Source organism: Lasioglossum baleicum, unplaced genomic scaffold, assembly GCF_051020765.1.
Source record: "Lasioglossum baleicum unplaced genomic scaffold, iyLasBale1 scaffold0107, whole genome shotgun sequence".
Lineage (NCBI taxonomy): Eukaryota > Metazoa > Arthropoda > Insecta > Hymenoptera > Halictidae > Lasioglossum > Lasioglossum baleicum.
The window spans coordinates 84807-109218 of NW_027469167.1; the positions used below are offsets into that span (position 1 = coordinate 84807).

The 24412-nt window shown below is 47.6% G+C and overlaps 1 protein-coding gene across 1 annotated transcript; it reads right to left on the reverse strand.

The window, feature by feature from the left end:
- Positions 1 to 10878: 10878 nt before the first annotated feature.
- Positions 10879 to 12381, reverse strand: LOC143219941 (uncharacterized). The gene has a single exon (XM_076445729.1). It carries the CDS (start codon positions 12379 to 12381, stop codon positions 10879 to 10881), a length of 1503 nt encoding a protein of 500 aa, XP_076301844.1.
- Between the last annotated feature and the right edge of the window lie 12031 nt (positions 12382 to 24412).

Here is a 24412-nt window from a genome sequence, read left to right on the forward strand (position 1 = left end):
CAATTCGAAAGCGAAAAATTTTGATTTCGATTCGTTGCGAGTCTGGCGAGGAAGATTCCGGAGAGCCAGCACGAAATATTCTGTGTACAAAATTGACGAGCAATTTTATTGCCATGATTTACTGATTTTCGTGTAATAATTGTGAAATTGTAATAAATTGTATTACGGGAGTGTACGTCTTACGGTGCTGGGCCAGAATTTCGTAGCCTAGAATTTCGTCGTACACGTCTTTGTTCGTGAACAGAATATTTACGCGATCGGTTAAATTTTTTTTTCTTCGCGACCTTGTTGAAGCAAGAACGCTTCAAGGTAATAGGAACAATAGGCGTACTGTGTGGCAACGGTTTCAAATTCGAGAGTCAGGGTTATCGAGAACAAAGAGACTTTCGAGAGACAATTTCGAGCCGCGTGGCGACAGAGCGTAACAAGAGATCTCGTACGGGGAGATAGAGCGTCCGGACGCGGAAGGTAAACAACGCGAGCGACCGAAGGCCTTGGCGACGAAGGACCGCGCGCTAGCTATCGTAGGGAAAATAAACATCCGAATTTCGTACCGAATATATCGGGTGACTCGAAAATGGACAGAGACTATCGCTCCGCTTACAGCGATAGCGATTATGATCCGGGAGAAGGGACGTCTCGCGATCCTCCCTCGCACGGTCCATTCCTACAGGAAGAGACCGTAAACGAAACGAAAGCTAGCGATAATACGAGACTTCGGCCACCACGCCCGTCCCCACGTCAATACGGATCGCGTAAAGTACCGGAGATTCGAGGAGGAAGGACAGATGATAGTTCCGAATCATCAGACGATGAGCGAGATAAATCCTCAGCAGCATTCGACACCATTAGAAAGTGGCGTTTGAATTTTGCCGGGAGAGCGGACGAGGACGCGGAAACGTTTCTCTCCACTCTAGAGGATTTGAGATCGAGTTCGAAAATCGAGGACGAAGACCTCCTCGACTGTCTACCAATTTGTTTTTCGGGAAACGCGGCCTTCTGGTATAAGACTCGCGGAAGATTAACCTCGTGGGCCGAATTCGTCTCCGAGTGGCGACAAAATTTTTTCGATCCCGATTATCAGGAATTATTAGAACACGATTTACGAGTACGGAAACAGGGCGAAGAAGAACCGGTACGAGATTATCTTGCTTGCATGGAAATTATGATGAGCCGATTAGATAAACCGTGGTCGGAGGAAAAATGCGTAAAGAGAATAATCTGGAACGCGAGGGAAAAGCTTCGAAATGTATTAGGGATCGATAACATCAAAACGATGAAAGAGGTAGAAAAGAAACTACGCGAAGCGGAAAGCAACGTGTCGCCCGGTAGAGCAGATAATTATCGATCGCAGCAGATCGCCAATAAAATTTATGCATATCAACCGCCGAAGGATAGTAATCAGTCGAAGGAATCTGGTCGCGGTAGATTTTATCGAAATCCGCGTTACGAATCGGTAAACGCCATCGCCGAGACCGAATGTAAGGGAGGTTGCCGAGGACGGAATCCCCGTCCCCGCGAACAGTCCCGTCCGGTAACACGACACGCGTGCCAGAGAGAAAATCCGAGTAGGCGCGGTAACGCCCGAAATCAGCCGAATAGCAAACGCGTCGAATACGAAACCATCTGCGCTATCTGCTCCTCGGAATTCAAACCGAGAAGCAACGAGCTTTGTTGGAATTGCACTAAGCCTGGTCATCGATCCAGGAATTGCAAGGAAAAACCGCGTATTCATTGCTATCGCTGCGGAGAACCGGACGTAACAACTCGCGACTGTCGTAAATGCGATCGGAAGTCGGAAAACTACCGACGGAACCGCTCGTAGGGGTCGGAACGGTTTCCCAAATGATAATCTCGGCCCGAATTTCGGAAACTAACGCGGAGAACGATTCCAAGTCTCGACCGTCTTTATTAATTATCGACGCGCAAATCGGTACGTACAGGGCACGAGCGTTAATAGATTCCGGATCATCCATTTCGTTTGCTAATCGAGCGTTAATAAAAGCTGTCGGAAATCACGCGAAGTTAACAATCTCGGAGAGACCTTGCTACTTTCTGTTAGCCACCGGGGCCGTAGATAGAGCTTCGGAACAGGCAGAATTAAATATAACAATACGGAACGAAACTCGAAAAATTTTCGTTCGCGTTCTCGATAACCTTGTGAATCCATTGTTGCTAGGGATTGACGTAATAGCGCAATTCGGTATCGTTGTCGAATACCACCGGGGAAGCTGGTACTTCGCGTCGCGACCGAGAATCGAATTCCCTTTCGGTTCAATTTCGAACGAGCAACTTTGCTGCGGCCTGCAAATATTATCGGGCGGCGAAAAAGAACAATTATGCGAATTCTTGGAAAAGGAACTCAGTGACTTTGCCAAAGTACCGGGATTAACCACTTTGACTACTCACAGAATTGATGTGGGAGAGAATAGGCCTATTAAACAAAGGTACTATCCTGTCTCACCTATGGTACAGGAAGCGATTTACAAGGAGGTAGATTCGTTACTGGCCAACGATATTATTGAACCATCTGAAAGTGAATGGTCCAGTCCGGTAGTAATGGTGAAAAAACCCAACGGCAAATACCGATTTTGTCTAGATTTTCGCAAAGTCAATGCGGTTTCCAAGAAGGACGCGTACCCGCTACCGATAATGACGAGCATTCTCGATAAATTACGCGCCGCGCGCTACATTTCCACTCTCGATCTGAGCCAGGCTTACTTCCAAATACCGCTAGAGAAAGACAGCCGTGAGATTACCGCGTTTACAGTCCCCGGAAAAGGGCTATTTCAATTTAAGCGAATGCCGTACGGACTCACAGGAGCACCGGCAACATTTCAGAGACTGTTAGATCGATTGATCGGTCCAGAAATGGAGCCACATGTTTTTGCGTATCTGGACGATATAATTATCGCAACAACAACTTTCGAAAAGCACCTCGAGTGGCTGCGTCGGGTATTAAATAAAATAAAATCAGCTGGATTAATTATAAATCCCGAAAAATGCGAGTTCTGCAGGGAAGAAGTTCGGTACCTGGGATTTGTAGTGAGTCGCGAAGGGTTAAAAGTTGACGCGGATAAAATTGAACCCGTCTTGTCTTTCCCAGCTCCAAAGAATTTAAAACAGTTACGACGATTTCTCGGAATGGCTTCGTGGTATCGAAGATTTATTCCGGATTTCGCGACTGTAGCGGAGCCCTTAAATATCTTACTACGGAAAGGCAAGACGTGGAAATGGGAGGACGGACAACAAACCGCCTTCGAAAAATTAAGATCGTTAGTGGCAACCGCGCCAACTCTCGCTTGTCCACATTTTGACATCCCATTCGTCCTGCAGACCGACGCAAGCACGGTAGGGCTCGGTGCAGTACTGGTTCAAGAAATCGAGGGGGAGGAAAGGGTAGTCGCGTTCGCGAGCCGCTCGTTGAATTCCGCCGAACGAAAGTACTCCGCGACGGAATTAGAGTGTCTCGCTATCGTGTGGGCCGTGGAAAAATTTCGAGCATACCTCGAAGGGTATCATTTTACGATCATTACGGATCATAGTAGTTTGCGTTGGTTACGGCAATTGAAAAACCCTTCGGGAAGGCTCGCGCGGTGGGCATTACAACTGCTAGAGTATGATTTCGACATTACATACCGACAAGGAGCGTTAAATCACGTACCAGACGCACTTTCGCGAATGTTCGAAGGAACAGAAGGAGAAGGGGAACAGATTCCGATAGTAGCCGCGACACAGTTAGACTGGCATGACGAGAGATTCAAAGTAGTAGAATCGAATCCGGAAAAATACCCCGACTGGTCAATTCGCGAGGGTAGGCTATATCACCGTCGTACCGACCCATTGATTTCGGAAATTCTTGGGGGAGATTTAAATGAGTGGAAACTCGTAGTCCCGTTAGCCGAAAGAACCGAGATACTAAGAGAGGCACACGACGAAGTGCAAGCGGCGCACCTAGGGGTAGAGAAAACATATCATCGCATCGCGACCAAGTATTATTGGCCGGGGATGTTTCGAACCGCCGTGGAATACGTGCGACGCTGCCCTACGTGCCAAGCTACGAAGGTGGAACAATCCCTCCCCTCCGGGCTCATGGGAAGGCGTCGCATCGCAGCACCATGGATGGTCGTAGCCACTGATATAATGGGCCCGCTTCCACCCAGTCGTGCTGGATTCTCGTATCTATTAGTAATGCAAGATTTATTCACGAAATGGGTTGAATGTTGCCCCCTCCGTAGAGCCACGGGACCGAAAATTTCCGAAGTATTAGAAGATCAAATATTTTCGCGATGGGGAACCCCCGACGTATTACTAACAGACAACGGCACCGAATTTGTCAATAAGGCCATTCACGAATTGGCAGAAGATTACGGGATAACAATCGCGACAACTCCGCCGTACCATCCCCAAGCAAATCCCGTCGAACGGGTTAATAGGATATTGAAAACAATGATCGTCGCGTATATCGGAAAAGACCATCGCGATTGGGATGCGAATATCTCGAAATTTCGATTCGCATACAATACCGCACACCACACAGTACTGCAAACATCGCCAGCGTTCCTAAACTTCGGACGAGAGCCCAGACCTGCAAAATGTTGTCGAGCGGAACAGGAACCGCCGGTAGATCTTGAAGTATCGTTCACAGGAGAGTGGAGGAATCGCATGACTCACCTCGCGACCCTACGACATTGGGTAACCGAAAATCTGGATAGGGCGTACGAAACGCAATCGCGGTATTACAATCTACGGCATAGGGACACGCGTTTTGAGGTAGGGGACTTAGTGCTGCGACGAAATCGCGTATTGTCATCCGCAGCGCAGAACATAGCTGCGAAATTATGTCCGAAATACGCCGGACCGTTGCGAATTGCGAAAAAACTTTCGACGGTAGTTTACGGCCTGACCACAATGGAAGGCAAAGACGTAGGAAAAGCACACGTGTCAGACCTTAAGACGTACACCCCGCCGAAGCAGAGCGAGGAAGAACAACTCGATACGACAACGGAATCAATTACAGATGCAGAATCTCGAGGTGAATCCGGAGATGCGGAATCAGTACCGCCAAATCGACTCCGACATCGAGTCGATAGAGAAAACTCTCGAAGGTCTCGAGTTGGCTCTCCGACCGCCAACCAAGGCCGGCGCAGAAGTCCCGGTCGACGACTTACTAGGACCACTAGTCGAAGCGGAAAGTAACTTGGCGTTACTCCTCACTCCCGAACCGGTCACGGTGGAAAAGGGTACCATGACGGAAGTACCACGCGACGGACCCGAAGAAGAGGCCTTGATAATTCGGCCGGAACTGGATAGTTGCTACCAGGCGGTGGCAACCGACTTTGGCAAGGCTCTACAACACCTGAGGGCCTTGAGGGCATACTTCCGCCAACCTCCAAAAACGGAGCCTAAATGCCCCGTTTGTGAGGCCAGACGAGCAGCCCCGTACGGACTCACGGGAACAGCCCCAAGAAGGGAGGAATTGCCAGTCTCGGCCCCCGCACCGTCGGCGCGACCACCGACACCGGATCGACCCCAGCAAGCGGCCGCGGAGGTACCGGAGTACCACAAACCCCGCCGCCAGCTTCCGAACTGGAAGCAGTTCGAAGCAAAAATGGAAGGGACGAGCGCCAGCAGGGCCAAAGATCCGGACGCTTGCTGGAACTGCGGTGAATATGGCCACGTCCGCAGCCAGTGCAAGAAGAAAGTGGAGGAACACTGTTTTAAATGCGGCCAGCCCGGCAAGTCGGTGCGCACGTGTCCGACGTGCGGGCCTGCTTGGCGCATAATGAACGAAGAATACCGCGCGAAAATCGGGGCTCCAAAAAGGGAATACCGCGAAATATAAAATCGGGAGGAACACTACCGACTCCCGGAACCACTTCGGTCTCCTAAAGATTTCGTTATAATACCGCCAAAAAGAGCGAGCACGATTATTTTCCTCAAGGACATTTTTTTTTTGTTAGTTCCACGCGTCGGCGAATTGTTGTTTTTTGTTGGACCGTCCAGATTGTTAGTTCCGAGGAGATATCGCTAAGTGTAAATCCGCAGCAGCGGAAAGTTGACAGTCCCGACCGTTAGGCGGGAATAAATAAAACTTTATATTTTCGTATGTAACAGGTAGTAACATTCATTGCGAGTTTGCGAACCTTCTCCCTCCGTTTTTGTGTAGTGAACAGGTCTCGTCCGAAGTAGAAGGAAAAAGCATGAAGAAGATAGCGGTTATCGAAGGGTAAGAATTGGGTACGTGTTTGTCCACTGGTGGAGGCTCTACTGTAAAGGTTGACTTCCGAAGGGAATGCTCTTATTTGGCGAGCCATAAAGTCACAGAGTCGACAAGCCACGGGGCAGTCCGGTCCATTTTTAAGGGGGGGGGAGTTGTGACGTTGCAAGCGTGCGACGTCACTTCGCCGTTTGAACTCGGTCAAACAGCCGAATTACGTGTGGACCGGACCGACCTTTTTCGGTTACGTAAGCCACCCGCAGGCCATAAGAGCACTCCGAGAGGAAAATCTTCCGATTTCGTGCACCGTACTAATGCCATCTGTTGTGCGTACGGAGTACGACGTTTCAGGCAATTATCGATCATAAAGAAAGCGTACGAGTCCGAAAAGGTGCCGAAGGATCAAATACCGAATAAAAGGATGGCCAACGAACAAATCCGGCGCCGGAAGCAGCAAAACAAGTCACCACACACGGGCGAACAAACCCGGAGGCGCCGTCGTGGGACGAAGAGATCCTATAGCGAACAACAGCATGCCCGAGTCCCGCCGCCGTCTCATCCCGCTCAACTAGGATCTCAGCGTGGGTGGTGTGTCGAATTGGCTGCCGAGGATTATGCGAACCGCTCGCCGAGGGCGAGCGGGAATTCAAAGGTCGCGGTAAATTAAGTGGTCGCGTAAAGTCTGGGGCCCTAGGACTTTTTCGTAGTTGCGATCCTGCGACAACCTAGTTGCGTTGCGTACGGCACCTATCGGAAAATTCGGCAATACGCTCGGAGTGGGGGGAACCAGGATCGATGCGTTCCGTCGATGCGGATCGAGGAACCACTGTCGCACAGAGGCTCATCGAGTATAGTCGCGTTTCGCTTCAAATAATCTCGTCCTTGCAACTACCGAATACCGCTTAGTTTCGCGTCGCGGGTGGCTTTTCCGGATCCAGCTCGGAATTTCGGTCGAGGGGCAACCTTCAGCGAGGCCTACGACGTCCATCGGTAGCGGCCAGCGTAAATATCGTCAACGGTAAGCCGATTCTGTGATTCCTCGATTCGTTAATCGTGGTGGCTCGTGTTATTCGCGCGAGGACGACACGTGTTCGTCTCGTCCTCGGAGATTTCGTAAGAGCCGAGGCGCAGGGCGCCTCGAGCCTTCGCTCGCGTCCTCCTCAAGGACGCTGTGAGCCTTCGCGACAAGAATTCCCCTTAATTTCGTAAATCGGAAGTCTTCCTCGGGAGTTGTGTCGGTATCGAATAAGTCTCGAATAGTCTTCGGTTCGGATAGTCGGCGACGGTAGAAGCGTAGGCGGAATTACGCGTGAACCGCGGCGGTCTACGCGCCTCGAATCCCGCGTACGGCCGTGGATTATCCATCGCACGTCGGCAATTTCGCTTCGTCTCGGACTCTCGCGACAGTCGTAGGAATTGCGCCGTTCATCCGCGCCTCGCGGAATCTTGTATCGACGAACAAATCGAATATTGTACCGTAGCATCGTACGTCCGCGATAGAATCACGATAGACTAACGCGCTCAGCGAACGATCATCTTCCGCTAAAGTGTACAAGGAGCGCGGGCTCCCGGTTCGCGGCCTCGTGGCCGCTCACCTGTATCTTTTACTTTCGTGACCATTAAAGATTAAGAGCCAATTCCGTTTGTTGATTCTTCACCTGCGAGATCCGTCCTGCCGTGAGGGCTGTCCCCGTTATCTCCTGCGCTCGAATCATCTGGCCGTTCGCGTCATTATTTCAGACCGCGTTTCGTGGAGGCTTGACTCTCGGACTCGGCTTCCCCGAGTTCGAGGTCACCATCGTGTTTCGCGTGGTATTTTCTAAATACCTGGCGCCCGAACTATCGTCGCGTTGTTCGTTCAAGCCTCCACCGAGTTCCGCCTTTGCACCGAGAGGACCGTGTCCGCACGGCCGCGCACGGCCCGGTCTCAGAGCCTATAAAATCTCGGGGTTGACCGTTTTTCGTCGGCCATAAAACCGTTCGAAAAAGGGACAACGTCGCAGACTTTACACGGACTTTAGATTTGAATTTTTCGCGAAGTTTTCCAAAGTTTGTTTCGCACTGCACTATCACGCCTATCTCGGCCAATCGAGTAATTCTATTTATTATTACTGTCCTGGCTCAACCCTAGCTCTTCAAAAATACACTAGAACACACTAGAACAGTCCCGGGCGGTTTTTCTAACACCAGTGTGCACGCAGGCTCACCCTTCGCGCCTCCCAGCGCCTCCCTACACGGTTTGTGTCCGTGCGTGACCCTGGCTTCTGGTCAGAGCGTGAGGCTGCGTACACTCTGTTACCCTGTTTGAGTGTTCACTCACTATCACAGTAACGCACTAATTAACTCTTTATCCTAGGATCCTACTGCAGGCTTCTTCCGCAGCCCGAGAGCAACAGCACCCTAGACCGCCGCCGTACGCCCACGCGCCACCGAGGAGCTCACCGAAACCCTTCCACAACCCCAAGCTTTGTGTCCAAAGCTGGGTGGAGAGCAGGTAAGTTTAAAAAAAAAAGAGGAGCCTGCTCGACGTTCTCAACCCTTGCTTTGTTCCCAAAGGGAGGGTGAACCCGACGAGCTATGCTCAGATGTTAAATCCCTTTTCTATCCCTTATTGGCTCCTCGTTGTCGCGTGCCCGCTCGTCCGTCCGCCACTCGCCGCTCTCCAGCTTCGGAATTAACACCTTGCACTAATAAACCGAACGCTGTTCGCCCGATTCTCACTATACTCCAGCTATCCTAACGGAATAACTCAAGGTCGCTATTTTCGCAATTGCTGTTCTACCTCAACTGCTAAAACCGCTCTGGCTAACCTAACCTAACCTAACCTAACCTAACCTAACCTAACCTAACCTAACCTAACCTAACCTAACCTTTTTTTTTTTTTTTTTTTTTTATTAACGAGGAGGGGAAAATACTTTGCGTACGTAGTGAGGGACTCCGATGTTGTGTACCCCCTAAAAACCCCTCCTCCTCTATCTAATCACAGTCTAACAACCCTACGGAAAGACCCCTTCCCCGCGGAACCGCTTATACAGCATTACTACACGGGTATGGGCTGCTGTAGGTGTCCAATCGTTGCCATTATCTAGCTCTCGTTAGTCTAGCTATTCTTCTCTCTTCGTTCTGCAATTCTCTTTCCGTCTCTTCTTTCTTCGTCATTATCTTGTTGATGTAGAATCTCAATTTCGACATCTTGCTGGGATCCTTTAGCCACGTAGCTATCTCTTTCCATTCCAACTGACCATTTTCGCCTACCAGTTCTTCCCTCTCGGAGTTCCATGCTGGGCATTCCGTCACAGTGTGCTCGGGGCTGTCAGGGTTCTGTTTGCACATTATGCAATTTGAATCGTTTCGTTTTCCGATTTTATGGAGATAGTCCGCGAAACACCCATGCCCTGTTAGGACCTGGGTGAGGTGGAAGTCTAAGATATTAGGGCCCCAGTTAATCCATTCCCCTATCTTCGGGATTAAGCTGTATGTTTGTCGTCCATGTGTGGCATCGTTCCAGCGCGTCTGCCAAAGTTCCAGGGTGGTATCCCTTTCCTCTTCCTTGATTTTATCACATTCTTTCTTATTGTTTATCCCTGAGATATTGCCCATCTCAGCTTGTCTAGCAAAAATGCGGCGTCTCTCTTCTGCCAGCAATGTGAGAGGGGGGAGACCCGACAGTACGCACAACGCATCCAGGGAAGTCGTCCTGTATGCCCGTATCACTCTGGACAGTGACATTTTCTGAATCCTGTTCAGAGTCTTGGCTTTGGTAGTTTTGTTCGCTGATTTAGCCCAGATAGGTGCCGCATATAGAACGATGGACTCTATTACCCTGTAATATAGTACCCGTGAGAGGAATGAGCCACTTCCGATATTGGGCATAATTCCGTTTAATGCACCTGCAACCTTGGATGCCTTCTCTGTGACATAGTTCAGGTGACCCGTGAAGTTCTGATTACCCTCCATTATTAATCCCAGATATTTTGTGGATTTTTTGAGCTCGAGAGTTGAGTTCCCGAGTCTGATGTCGATACCTCTTCTCACTTTTCTGCCTGTCAATAAGACCGTTTCTGTTTTTTCATGCGCAAGTGTAAGTTGGTTGACTCGGAACCAGTTATTAATCTTTGCTAGAGCCTCCGTAGCAATTCTGGATAGGTCTTCTGCTGTGGAGGCAGTGACAGTCAGCGCGACATCGTCTGCATAACCGTACAGATAAGCACCTCTGGGGAGCAACATTTTTAATAGATCGTCGTATTGCAGGTTCCAGAGCATAGGTGCAAGCACCGAGCCCTGAGGTACTCCCGCATAAAAACTGATTTCACAGTTTTGCCCGTTACCTTTAGTGTAAATAATTCTTCTGTCTTCTAAATAGCTCTTCAGAATGTTAAGGAGTCTACTCGGTAGCTTTCTTTTTTTAAGTGCCCTTATGACATTGTGCCACTTTATTGTGTTAAATGCGTTCTTAACATCCAGGGTAATTAGTACGCAGTAGTGTGTTTTATTTTTGGCCATGTCCCACCGTTTTATGATCTCGTGCATGGCGTGGACCATGCATTTGCCGCGTTTAAAACCATACTGGTTCGGTTCGTAACTTATGGTTTCAAGGAGTCTTGCTTTGAGACAATGTTCTAATATCTTAGCCATATTAGAAAGAATCGAGAGTGGTCTCACTCCCGTACGTCCATCTGGCCCGGGTTTCTTCGGTATAAGAACCAGACGTCCTTTCTTCCAGGGTGTTGGGAAATATCCCAGGTTGTACACGTGTTTATTACCTGCGTGACGTGAGGCAGTGCTATTTTAGAGAGAAGTTGCACCAGTTCAGAAGGAATGTCGTCTATGCCGGGCGCTTTCTTCTTCACCGACTTCATCGCCTTTAGTACCTCTGCTTCCGCGAAAGGACGGTCAGAAGCGTCATAGGCAGTGTCTGTCCCGTCGGAGTTAGGGTTGGTCTGGTTTGGCTCGGGTGACGTTTGAAAGAGGGTTTTTATTACCTCTTCGGTCTCCTCTTCTGATGGAATACTAGGCGGGGGTTTACCTGCCACCCTTCCCATTACGGCCTTGTATGGTCTTCCCCAGATGTCAGTATCTATTTCGTCAATGAGTGTTGTCCACGATTTCCTTTTTGCTCTTGCTATCTCATGTTTTAATGCCTTCTTATTTTTATTGTGTTTATTAAGACTCCTGACTACCTCCTCATTGGATATTTCTGGGTGTTTCTTCAGTTTGATGCGGGCTCTCTGTAACGATCGACGTGAGCTGATGGACGCTTTTCTCAGAGCAGCAATTTCGGCATTCCACCACCAGACCTCTTTCCTTCGTCTAATGGTTTGGTGTAGTGTGTATGAGGTGGATTCAAATACTTCTGTAATCATGTCTATATATGCATCGATATCTTCTATTGATGTAATTTTTAGGGGATCAGCAATCTTGGTGATTTGAAGGTAGGTTTTGGAGAATCTATCAGCATCGAGTTTGAATTTTTTCTTTCTCTCGAAGTTGGCAGTGTTAGCTGTGTTCGTAGACAATACATGTTTCAGGTAGCGATGATCGGAGGCCGTGTAGTCTTCAAGTATTTGGCTGGAAGTGATACCATTATATGCTGTTGATCCGCATAGTAGGATGTCTATTGTGGAATAGTGACCATTTCTTTCGAACGTGTGCGAGCCTGTACTGACTTTCGGAATCAGTCCGAAATTATTGCACATTTCCATTACCACCGTGCCGTGATCATCAAGTATTCTTGAGCCCCATACGGTCGACTTGGCATTGAAATCGCCAGCAATTATGCATTTATCTATGTTTATAGTGTCTAAAAACCTTTCTAACTCTGAAATTCTTTCCGTATAGGATACCAAGCTTATATTTGGAGAGATGTAGCAAGAGATGAAAGTATGGTCTTGTATTTGTACGGCGACAATCCCTTTCGATTTGAAGAGGCATTTAACCCTATTAAGTTTATTTCCAGGTTGTGGTAACCATATAGATGCGGATTTATGACCATCATTATGCCAGTATGATGGAGGTGACCAGGGCTCGGAGATGAGTACGACGTCTATCGCATATTGCATAGCTGACTGGGTGAGTAGTTCCTGTGCGTTCTTACAGTGATTTAGGTTGATTTGTAATATTTTAATATGGTTTATTTCAGGTGTGGAAGTTGCGCCTTGCATTTCCATTTATTTCGGTAAGTATTAGATGGGTAGGTATATAAGTTTGTAGTTTACTATTCGATTTGTTGTGTTTGTCCTGTTTGTTGTGTTTGTTCTGTTTGTTGTGCTTGTCCTGTTTGTTGTACGTGACCTGGTTGTATGTTCACAGTGTGTCTCTCTTTGTTATTATTTCCTTTATCAGGATCTCTGTCTCTCATTGTAGCTCTCCGACGTAGTTCAAGAGCCCTACGGTAGGCAGGGCATTTAAGGCTACCGTCCCTGTGTCCTTCTGTCGAACACACCATACACTTTTCGGGGTTGCTGCATTCTGTGGCATTGTGTCCCTCTCCTCCGCATCTTCTGCACAGTTTCGACCTGTCAGGTCCCTGGCAATTTTTAGATATGTGCCCAAATTCCCGGCAGCGGAAACATAGGGTGACCTCTTCTCTCTCGACCACTCTGCAGAAACCCCAGCCGACGCGTAAAGAGCGTTTTTCTAACAGTTTTTCCGCTGTTACCGTTGGCAGGATAAGGGTGGCATTTTGCCTGCCTGCGAAGGCTGGGCGAAGAGCTTTCACCGATATACCCTCAATGGAGGTCTCCGGTAGGGCTGCCACTATAGCCTCCTTAATCTCCTCGATAGTGACGTCGCCTTCTAATTGCTTCAAGTGAAGTACCTTGTTTCTTGCCCTGGGTCCCGTCGTGGCTTTGGCCCCCGAAATTTTGGAGTTCACAAGTCTACTAAAACTGGTAGCCTTGGATGCGTCCCCTTTGATGTCGACTAACACGTGCCCATTTCTGCTCGACCTCACGCCTGATATGGTATACCCTTCTTTGTCGATGTTGATCTCCTTTTTAAGGGTCTTCAGTGTTTCGGCAAAGGTCTTAGAGCCAGTTTCAATCAGCACCGTTCCAAATCCGGGAGGTTTTTTTACGTCTTTTCTGTATTTATCACTATATATGGTGATTTCGATGTCCGTGTTTATATACAAGATCTCTACCATCTTCCTTAGAGTATACGGGTCTGTCGTATCGTGAGTTATAGCGATCTTTGATCTACCATTTTCTAAGGAGATATCCTTTAGCTCTTTCAGAGCTTTGAAGATGGTCTCCAGGTTTGTGGGACTTCCATTCTTATCTCTATCGATCAAATGGTAGAAGAGCTTCTCTCCCAGTACCTTGGAGCCCGCAGTTCCTTTCTTACCGGGCAGGCAGGTGGCTACAACTAAGTATACCACAGAGCCCAAACTAGGGTGTTGTTCTCTCATTTCCTCTAGTCCTTGGTGTTTCTCCAGAATTGCCTTACTGTATCCTTTGTCCACGTCGAAGTCAGCCGGTACAAAGCATGCTACGTCAGTGTCTTTTGCATGCAGCATGTTTCCATTACTCATGCACGTACGTTGGAAAGCTGACTTATTCCATCTTCTTTCCTGAAGTGCGCAGAAGTTTTCATAATTTATATCTTTGTCTTTCCATCTTTCTAATTCGTCAATGTCAATCTCGTCTGGGTTACCGGTTTGCGTACCGATAGTACGAGTCTCCGGGGTCTTGTTGTCCTGCTTAGAGCTCTGGGTAGGAGTTATGTCCATTTTTTTTTGAGGTTCCTCCGCAGGCGGTCTACGTCTGTTAACCGAGTGGTCTCTTGAAGCCGAGCTTTTAATCGATCGCTGCATCTCATTGAAGGTTTTTATCGTCTTAGTTATCGCAGACTTGACCTCCAGTCTAATCCCGTCCCGACCTTTAACCAGGCAAGATAGGTCTTTCAATGCCTCTGCCAGCAATTTGACGTTTGCATTGACGCTAGTGTTGTTGGTAGCTTCAGGAAGATTCGTGGTTCTTTTCCTCTTCCTCTGTTGCTCAGGTGAGACGGTTTCGTGTTCGAATTCAAACTGCAGCATTTCCATCTCTTCTACCCCTTCGATGACGTCCGAGGCAGAGCTCGATCGTTGCCTGCTGAGTCTGTCTAGGCTACTCACAATGTTGGAGTTAGTAGGGCTTCTCGAGAGTACTCTACTAGGGGTAAAAGCACTCGTAGGGTTTTCTTCTACCAACTTGAAGGGGGTGGAAGTGAAAAAAGTGGCCTTTTTTTCCTCCATCTCTGTCCGAGTCTCCGCCGTGATGAGTTCTCCTTCCTGGATGGTGTCGGAGATCTCCAGCACGCTGTGCTCCACATTAGTTGCTCCTGCGACTTCAAGATTTTTTTTTGGTGATTTTTTATTATTTTTGTTTTTAGTTTTTTCTTTATAGTCATCCATATGAATCCCACGAGAGTGGTCGGAAAACACGGTCGCACCTGGTAGAGCCGCCTTACCAGGTGAGGCCCAAAATACTCCGAGGGGCGGGCTGGTACCCCGGAGGTGGCATGCTATTGGTCCGGTGCACCCACCAGACCCACTCCCGGCGCTCCGCGTTCCCGGGAGTAGTCTCCTTCGCCGCATGCCGAAACTTGGAGTTAAGGACTTTTTTAAAGAGGTTTCTCCTCCTCGCAGGGCCGGCCGGTAAAGGCAAGCCCCCCCGCTCCGGAACCTTCCGGTTTGCGGTCTACGGACCTGGGCCGACATCTTGCGGCCCAGTTCCGACCACTCGCTCCGTTAGCACACACCGCAGTGTGTCCCAGGGTCCACCACGAGGAGGTGGAGCGAGAGGATTTTAGGGTACGGACCACCGCCACTGCAGTCATATCCTCCAATGATTTCGAGTCATCATTGGAGAACCCCGTATCCCTCAGACCCCAACCTAACCTAACCTAACCTAACCTAACCTAACCTAACCTGACCTTTTTTTTTTTTTTTTTTTTTTAACGAGGAGGGGAAAATGCCTTACGCACGTCGTGAGGGACTCAGTTCTTATACCCCCTAAAAACCCCTCCCCCTCTAATCCTACTAGCTTAACCTGGGAAAAAAAGGGGTCCATCATAACGCGGAAACCGCCTGTTCGGCATTACTGCACGGAATGATGAAGCCCTTCGTCAGATATTACTCTAATTTCACTATTTTACTCTGTACATACAGACTGTATAACACGGACATTATTAAAACAATAATAATAAAAAAAAAGGTTTAAAAACAAATTATTTACAAATTAAATGGAAAGTGTTGCTCTTGTATTCACTTGTGCACGTCTGAGTATACGTTCTTCCTGTTCTGCTAGGCGTTCCTTTTCTTCCTTATTTACCATTATAGCCTTTATAAATCCTCTTATTTTGGGCATCTTGCTAGGGTTATTTAGATCGGTTATCAGATCATTCCAACTTAAGGGGCCTATCTCACTTATGAGTGTTGATCTTAGTTCGTCCCAGGATGGGCACTCCAATAGTGTGTGGATAGGGCTGTCCACCATATTCATACAGGCTATACATATATTGTTTCTTCGTTTGCCTATCCTCATGAGGTAGTCGGAGAAGCAGCCATGCCCTGTCAGAAACTGCGTTAGGTGGAAATCTAAAACTTGTGGTCCCCAACCTAGCCAAGTGTCTATGTGGGGGATGAGGGCGTAAGTTTTCCGACCATGGCATGCATTGTCCCACCGTTCTTGCCACAGCCTAAGAGTAAGAAGTCTTTCCTCTTGTTTGATCTCGTTTAGTTTGATCCTATATTGGTCTTCATAGGTTCTATCTATGTTGAGTGTTCTGTAGAGAATGCGTCGCCTCTCCTCTGCCAGAAGGGTAAGAGGGGGTATGCCCGAAAGCACACAAAGGGCTTCTAGGGACGTAGTTCTATAGGCTCTTATAACTCTCGTCAAAGCCATTTTCTGTATCCGGTTAATAATTCTTGCCTTGGTCACCCGACTTGCAACTATTGCCCAGATGGGGGCGGCGTATAATACTACCGATTCAACTACTCTGTAGTATAATAACCGGGAGTGATAAGAGCTTCCACCGATATTCGGCATAATTCTTATTAGGGCTCCTGCCACTTTAGCTGCTTTGGTGGTTGTGTAATTTAAATGACTCGTATAGAATTGATTACCCTCTAGAGTAAGTCCAAGATATCTAATTTCTTTCTGTGGAGTAAGGGTAGTGTTATTGATTCTTATGTTTATTCCTCGTGTGGATTTCCTTCCCGTAAGTAGGAGCAGCTCCGTTTTTTCCTGAGCCAGGGTCAGGTGGTTCGACTCGAACCATCGACAGATTATCGATAGGGCATCAGTAGCTGTCCTTGATAGATCTTCAGCCTCCTTGGCTGTAATAATCAGCGCCACATCGTCGGCGAAACCATATAAGTATGCTCCTCTGGGGAGGGCTAATTTTAATAGACCATCATAGAAAATGTTCCATAAAATCGGGGCTAGGACAGATCCCTGGGGAACTCCTGCGTAAATATTTATTTCATTTACGTGGCCCAGGCTATCCGTATATACCACATATCTATCTTCAAGATAGTTCTTTAGGATGTTATACAGTTTTCCAGGAAGGTTACGGCCTGCCAGTGCCTCAATTAGTTTTTGCCATTTGATGGTATTAAATGCGTTACGCACATCGAGCGCAACCATGGCGCAGTGATGTAGCCTTCGTTTTGCCGCATCCCATCGTTTAACCACCTCCGCGATCGCGTGGATGGTACTTTTGCCACGGCTAAAGCCGTATTGATTGTGTTCGAATTTGATCTTGTCAGACAGTCTGTTTTTAAGGCAGTGCTCGAGTATTTTCGCTATGTTCGACAAGATGGTCAAAGGCCTCCACCCGACCTGGCCATCCGGACCCGGTTTTTTTGGAATCAATACCAATCTACCTTTTTTCCAGGGTTTGGGAAAGTAGCCTAGATTGTAACACACGTTGACCAAATGAGTTAAGTGCGGTGCTGCAATATTTCCTAATAGGTTAGCCAGGTCTGATGGTAAGCCGTCCAGTCCAGGAGCCTTCTTCTTGACCGACTTTATAGCCTCTAGTATTTCTGTATCCGTAAACGGGTCATCGGTTGCGTTGTTTATAACGATAGCGTTCGGCGTACTCGGGTCAGGGAACGTTTGAAACAGAGAGTCTATGGTGTTTTTCATTTCTTCGTCGGATAGCACTGTAGGCGGGGGCCTACCTTTCACCGTACCCATTACCCATTTATAAGGTTTCCCCCAGATATCAGATTCGATTCCATCGATGAGGGTAGTCCAGGCATCTTTCTTCGATTTCGCGATTGCGTGTTTTAATTGTTTCTTGTCTTCTTTGTGCTTGATAAGACATTCCTCTATTTCTTCCGTTGGTTTGTCTTTGGCTCGAGCTCTCTGTACAGTTCGTCGTGAGGCAATAGCGGCCTTTCTAAGCGAGTATATATCCTTATTCCACCACCATACTTCTTTTCTTTTCCCCGTAGATGTGTGTGGGTCATAGCTGGTAGATTCGAAGATTTCTTCTAGAAGTAGAATATATGCATCAACGTCATCAATGGTGGCAATGTTTAGCGGGTCTGCTATTTCAGATATGTGGTTATACATCTCGGTGAACTCCTTTGTATTTAGTTTCCTTTTCGCTGTATAGTGTTTAGCCTTTTTAGGTTCCTGCATACAGAATTCGTGTAGTAGGTAACGGTGGTCGGAAGCTGTAAATTCGTCCAGAATATGGCTAGTGTTTATGCATTCCGACATGTACTTGCCGCACATCATAAAATCGATCAGAGACTTACTGCCATTTCGTTCAAATGTGAAAGTACCTTGGCTGATGGTAGGGATCAGTTCTGAGCTATTGCAAAGCTCCATGATTATACCTCCATGAGTGTCCAGTGACACAGAGCCCCATGCAGGGGATTTTGCATTAAAATCACCAGCGATGATGCATCTACTTACGTCAACTGTTCCCAGGAATCTTTCCAGCTCTGAGATTCTATCCTCGTAGGCCTCTGTTGTTATATTTGGAGAAAAGTAGCAGGCCGTGACGATGTAGGTGTCCAGTTGAACTGCCACAATGCCCTTACCGGTGTATATACTTCTAATATTATTAAACACGCCTTGAGTGCCTTGAGGGATCCAGATTGAAGAATTTTTGTGCCCGTCGTTAAACCAGCTGGAGAGAGGTGACCATGGTTCGGCAATAATAACGATGTCGGCTTCGTATTGAGTTGCGGCATGTGCGATCAGGTCCTGAGCCATCCTGCAATGGTTTAAATTAATCTGTAGGATCTTAAATTTCTTGCTGTCCTTATTGTTTGTTAAAGGTGGCATCATTTGCTATACGTGTAAAATTTCTATTAAGGAGATAATCAGTAAATACAGGTAAGTATAAATAAATATCAGTGGATAAAGGTAGGTATAAAATATCGGTAAAATCAGGTAAAAAATGAAATCGATAAATAATATCGATAGAAACAGGTATGTAGATGTAGGTATAAATAAGTATGTATAGGAAAGGTAAGTATGGACAATAGGTACTGGTAAGTATAGAATATCAGTAAATAGGTATAAATACTGGTAAGTATAGGTACAGGTGAGTATAGGAACAGGTATAACACAGAAATCCAGGTAAGTAAAGACGATAGGTACAGGTAAGTATAGAATATCAATAAATAAAGGTAGGTAAGTATCAATAGATAACTAACTAAATTAAATAGACAGGTAAGTATAATAGACCAGAAGTAAACAGTAAATAGATTCGTATAAATAATAGTGATTATATGTTAGGTCGTTTATCTGCAGGTAAGTTGTTGTCCGACGGAAGGATTTTCCTAGCCATTGATTCTCTGGTTTTTTTGTTCATTCTAGCTGTCTCCAGAGCCTTCCTGTATATCGGGCACTTCAGGCTACCGTCTCGATGGCCATCGTCCTGACATAAGATGCATTTCTCCGCGTTGTTACACTGGGAGACCTGGTGTTCGTCACTGCCGCAACGGCGACACAGCTTTGATCTGTCGACCCCCTGACATGACTTGGTAGTATGGCCATACTCTCTACATTTAAAACATTGTAAAATGTCTTCGCGTTCTACTATTCTACATATCCCCCAGCCCACTCGAAGGGACCGACTGGATAGGAGTTGGTCAGCCACTGCAGCGGGTGCGATGACCGTTGCATTTTGTCTACCTGCGTATGCAGGTCGCAGTGCCTTGACTAAGATGCTATCAGCTGATGTTCCAGGTAAGTGTTTTATAATAGCCTTATTAATATCGTCGGCTGTGGCGTCTCCGTCCAGCTGTTTAAGGTGTAGGACTTTCTTAGAGGTGCCAAACACCGTAGATTTAGCTCCCGCAATTCTTGTGTTTATGAGCGAGCTAAAGATGGAGGCTTTAGCCGTGTCACCTTTGATTGAGACCATTACTTCGCCTTTTTTATTTGATTTCACTCCGGCAATGGAGAAACCCTCCTTGTCGATATTTATATTGTTCTTAAGGGCCTTTAGGGTCTCGGCATAAGATCTCGTGCCATTGTTGACCAGGACCGTTTCGGTACCAGTTTGAGATTTTTTGTACTCTCCTCTATAGTGGTTACTATGGATGCTGATTTCAATATTTGTATTGAAAAAGATGGCCTCCACCATCTTTCTCAGTATAATAGGGTCTATTCGATCGTGACTAATTGCTACTCTTTGTCTGGCATTTTCTTGTGTGATGTTTTTTAATTCTTTTATAGCGTTATATATTGTCTCCAGATTACTAGGACTCTCGTCGTGCTCTCTGTCAATCAAATGATAAACGTATTTTTCGTCCAGGATCTTTGGACCAGTCCTGCCTTTCCTGCCAGACAGGCATGTAGCTACAACCAGATATGAGACCGAGCCTAGGGAAAGGTCTTGTTCCTTCATATCTTCCTGTCCTTGATATTTATCTAGGATAGCCTTGCTGGGGCCTTTGTCGACCGCGAAGTCAACAGGGACAAAGCAAGCTATATCAGACTCTCTTATGCTAAGTATATTAGCATTACTAATTGAGGTTCTCTGGTAGATTAAGTTACTCCAACTTCTGTCTTGTAAGGTGCAGAAATTATCGTATGTAATTTCTTTGCCTTTCCAGGTCTCCATCTCATCTGGATCCAGCTCATCGGGGTTTCCCGTCTGTGTTCCGATTGTCCGTGTCTCAGTGATCTTCTTAAGTGGTTCTGCAGGGTTTAACTGTGTTCTAAGTGCATCATCAGTCTTATTAGGTTTTCTGCCACTATGTGTATCCTCGGAGGGAAAGTTTCGTCTATTGACAGAGTGGTCTCTAGAGTACGAATTTTTTATAGCTCGTTGCATCCCATTAAAGATTTTTATTGTCCTAGTTATTGCTGATTTGACTTCTAGTTTAATACCTTCTCGTCCTTTGACCAGGCCTGAAAGGTCTTTTAAAGCTTCTGCTAGAGTCTTAACATTTGCATTAATATTGCTGTTAGTCGTAGTCTCAGTTCTGTTAGTAGTCCTTTTTCTTTTCCTTTGCTGCTCTGGGGATTGAGATTCGTGCTCGAAATCGAAGTCAAGAAGCTCCATCTCATCTACCACTTCAATAAGATCTGAATCAGAGCGTGATCGTTGTCTACCTATATTGGTAGGTTGTGTGTTGTGTCCAATTTCTCTGACCTCAGGAACAGCCATAATTGTGGAGCTTATTGGGCTCCTAGCAAGCGCCTTTTTAGGAGTGAAAGGTGTGAAACAGTCTTCTGTTGTTTGCTTGTAGGGGGTGGACGTGGTAGGCATAGACGAGATCGGTCTTATGCCAGTGTCTATGCCTATATCGGTTGTATCAATGTAGGTCGTGTCCGATATTTCGTATATTTTGTCCATAGAGCTTGCTTCTTCTATCTCTTCATCTTCATTTTTTTTTGGGGTTTTTTGATCATTTATAATTTTATTTTTTTCAGAAATGCCTGCCATGGCTAGTAAGTTATAAAGTTGACGACGGTTCGCCCATCATGGGATCCCTACCGCAGTAGGGATACTATCCCCGCCGGAGTTTTGCCCTAGTTAATCACATCGAAGTCGAGAGGCGACTTGTCAGCTGGCCAAGCCTATCAATGTGTTTTTAATGACTCTAATTGAAGGTTAAACGGGATAGGCCCGCGCCATTCTTATGTTAAAGGTTTATCGTCACCCCTATCGAAGGGAGGCACCGGGCCCGAACCGGATTTTCCCCCAACCTCAGGCTAGACGGTGCGCTGGTTTACCCCCCCAGCGCTCAGGGTATGAGAAAATACTGGCCAGGTAATCCTCCATCCCTGCGCCCGATCTCACGACTTCAACCCCCGCATAGGCTCCAGACAGCTGAGGGTAGCGGTTTTCCCACATTGAACATGCACGTGTTACCACGCACAGAGGTCAGGTACAGACATATCCCTCAGCCCCGGTCGGGAGGCTACTACTCCTCCCTTGTTTAGTCTACGAGGAATATCCACCGTGAGTCGGCCACAGCCCACACACACACACATGTATACATACACATTCACTCAGTACACCGGCACTGCCCTTCTGCGTGAGAAGCACGCAGTAAAGAGCGGGGAGTGCCTGTGTAACCCCTCGCTCCGTTAGCACACACCGCAGTGTGCCCCAGGGACCACCACGTGGAGGTGGAGCAAGAGGGTTTAGGATATGGAACACCACCCCTGTAGTCATACCCTCCAATAGATCAGAGTCACCATTGGAGAGCCCCATATCCCTAGGTCCCCAACCTAACCTGACCTGACCTAACCTAACCTAACCTTTCGAAAAGTTGTACTTATTTATTAAATTCAAAATTCAAATTTCATAATTTATGTCCTATAACTTATACCACAATTTAGCTCTCTCTTGCCTTACAATATTCTCCTACTCTCTTTTCCGCAGTTTTCTATTTTAACACCCTAATTCACCTGAATTTTGCGATAAAATTGAAAAAATACCTAAATTCTAGACGGCTCGGTTTTCCTAGGCTAGTACACCTCCGTTTGTGTGTTTTTTAAATTTACGTCGAATTTATGGGACTACCGCTAGCGGCTGTCCCAAAAGTTCTTCCAAATTTAAAACTTTGAAATTTCGCCAAATCTTTACTGGCGTTAGTTGACCCTTACAATTCTGGAACAGCCCCTTAAGTTTGGTATCGAAATCTCTTATTTTTTGTCTATACAGACTTCCGATTTGATTCAAGTCAAAGATTTATCCAGAAATTCTTATACCTATCATTGTAAGACTTGTGACGTTGCAAGCGTGCGACGTCACTTCGCCGTTTGAACTCGGTCAAACAGCCGAATTACGTGTGGACCGGACCGACCTTTTTCGGTTACGTAAGCCACCCGCAGGCCATAAGAGCACTCCGAGAGGAAAATCTTCCGATTTCGTGCACCGTACTAATGCCATCTGTTGTGCGTACGGAGTACGACGTTTCAGGCAATTATCGATCATAAAGAAAGCGTACGAGTCCGAAAAGGTGCCGAAGGATCAAATACCGAATAAAAGGATGGCCAACGAACAAATCCGGCGCCGGAAGCAGCAAAACAAGTCACCACACACGGGCGAACAAACCCGGAGGCGCCGTCGTGGGACGAAGAGATCCTATAGCGAACAACAGCATGCCCGAGTCCCGCCGCCGTCTCATCCCGCTCAACTAGGATCTCAACGTGGGTGGTGTGTCGAATTGGCTGCCGAGGATTATGCGAACCGCTCGCCGAGGGCGAGCGGGAATTCAAAGGTCGCGGTAAATTAAGTGGTCGCGTAAAGTCTGGGGCCCTAGGACTTTTTCGTAGTTGCGATCCTGCGACAACCTAGTTGCGTTGCGTACGGCACCTATCGGAAAATTCGGCAATACGCTCGGAGTGGGGGGAACCAGGATCGATGCGTTCCGTCGATGCGGATCGAGGAACCACTGTCGCACAGAGGCTCATCGAGTATAGTCGCGTTTCGCTTCAAATAATCTCGTCCTTGCAACTACCGAATACCGCTTAGTTTCGCGTCGCGGGTGGCTTTTCCGGATCCAGCTCGGAATTTCGGTCGAGGGGCAACCTTCAGCGAGGCCTACGACGTCCATCGGTAGCGGCCAGCGTAAATATCGTCAACGGTAAGCCGATTCTGTGATTCCTCGATTCGTTAATCGTGGTGGCTCGTGTTATTCGCGCGAGGACGACACGTGTTCGTCTCGTCCTCGGAGATTTCGTAAGAGCCGAGGCGCAGGGCGCCTCGAGCCTTCGCTCGCGTCCTCCTCAAGGACGCTGTGAGCCTTCGCGACAAGAATTCCCCTTAATTTCGTAAATCGGAAGTCTTCCTCGGGAGTTGTGTCGGTATCGAATAAGTCTCGAATAGTCTTCGGTTCGGATAGTCGGCGACGGTAGAAGCGTAGGCGGAATTACGCGTGAACCGCGGCGGTCTACGCGCCTCGAATCCCGCGTACGGCCGTGGATTATCCATCGCACGTCGGCAATTTCGCTTCGTCTCGGACTCTCGCGACAGTCGTAGGAATTGCGCCGTTCATCCGCGCCTCGCGGAATCTTGTATCGACGAACAAATCGAATATTGTACCGTAGCATCGTACGTCCGCGATAGAATCACGATAGACTAACGCGCTCAGCGAACGATCATCTTCCGCTAAAGTGTACAAGGAGCGCGGGCTCCCGGTTCGCGGCCTCGTGGCCGCTCACCTGTATCTTTTACTTTCGTGACCATTAAAGATTAAGAGCCAATTCCGTTTGTTGATTCTTCACCTGCGAGATCCGTCCTGCCGTGAGGGCTGTCCCCGTTATCTCCTGCGCTCGAATCATCTGGCCGTTCGCGTCATTATTTCAGACCGCGTTTCGTGGAGGCTTGACTCTCGGACTCGGCTTCCCCGAGTTCGAGGTCACCATCGTGTTTCGCGTGGTATTTTCTAAATACCTGGCGCCCGAACTATCGTCGCGTTGTTCGTTCAAGCCTCCACCGAGTTCCGCCTTTGCACCGAGAGGACCGTGTCCGCACGGCCGCGCACGGCCCGGTCTCAGAGCCTATAAAATCTCGGGGTTGACCGTTTTTCGTCGGCCATAAAACCGTTCGAAAAAGGGACAACGTCGCAAATTGGCGCCCGAACAGGGACCTCTCTCTCGCCAGGGTTTTTCCCGACAACGGAGAGAGACACAGGAAAATAACGGGTGACTCTCGCAGGTAGCGTACGGTACTACCTGATCGTGGTAAATTACGGGAATCTCGAGGTCGTATTCTCGT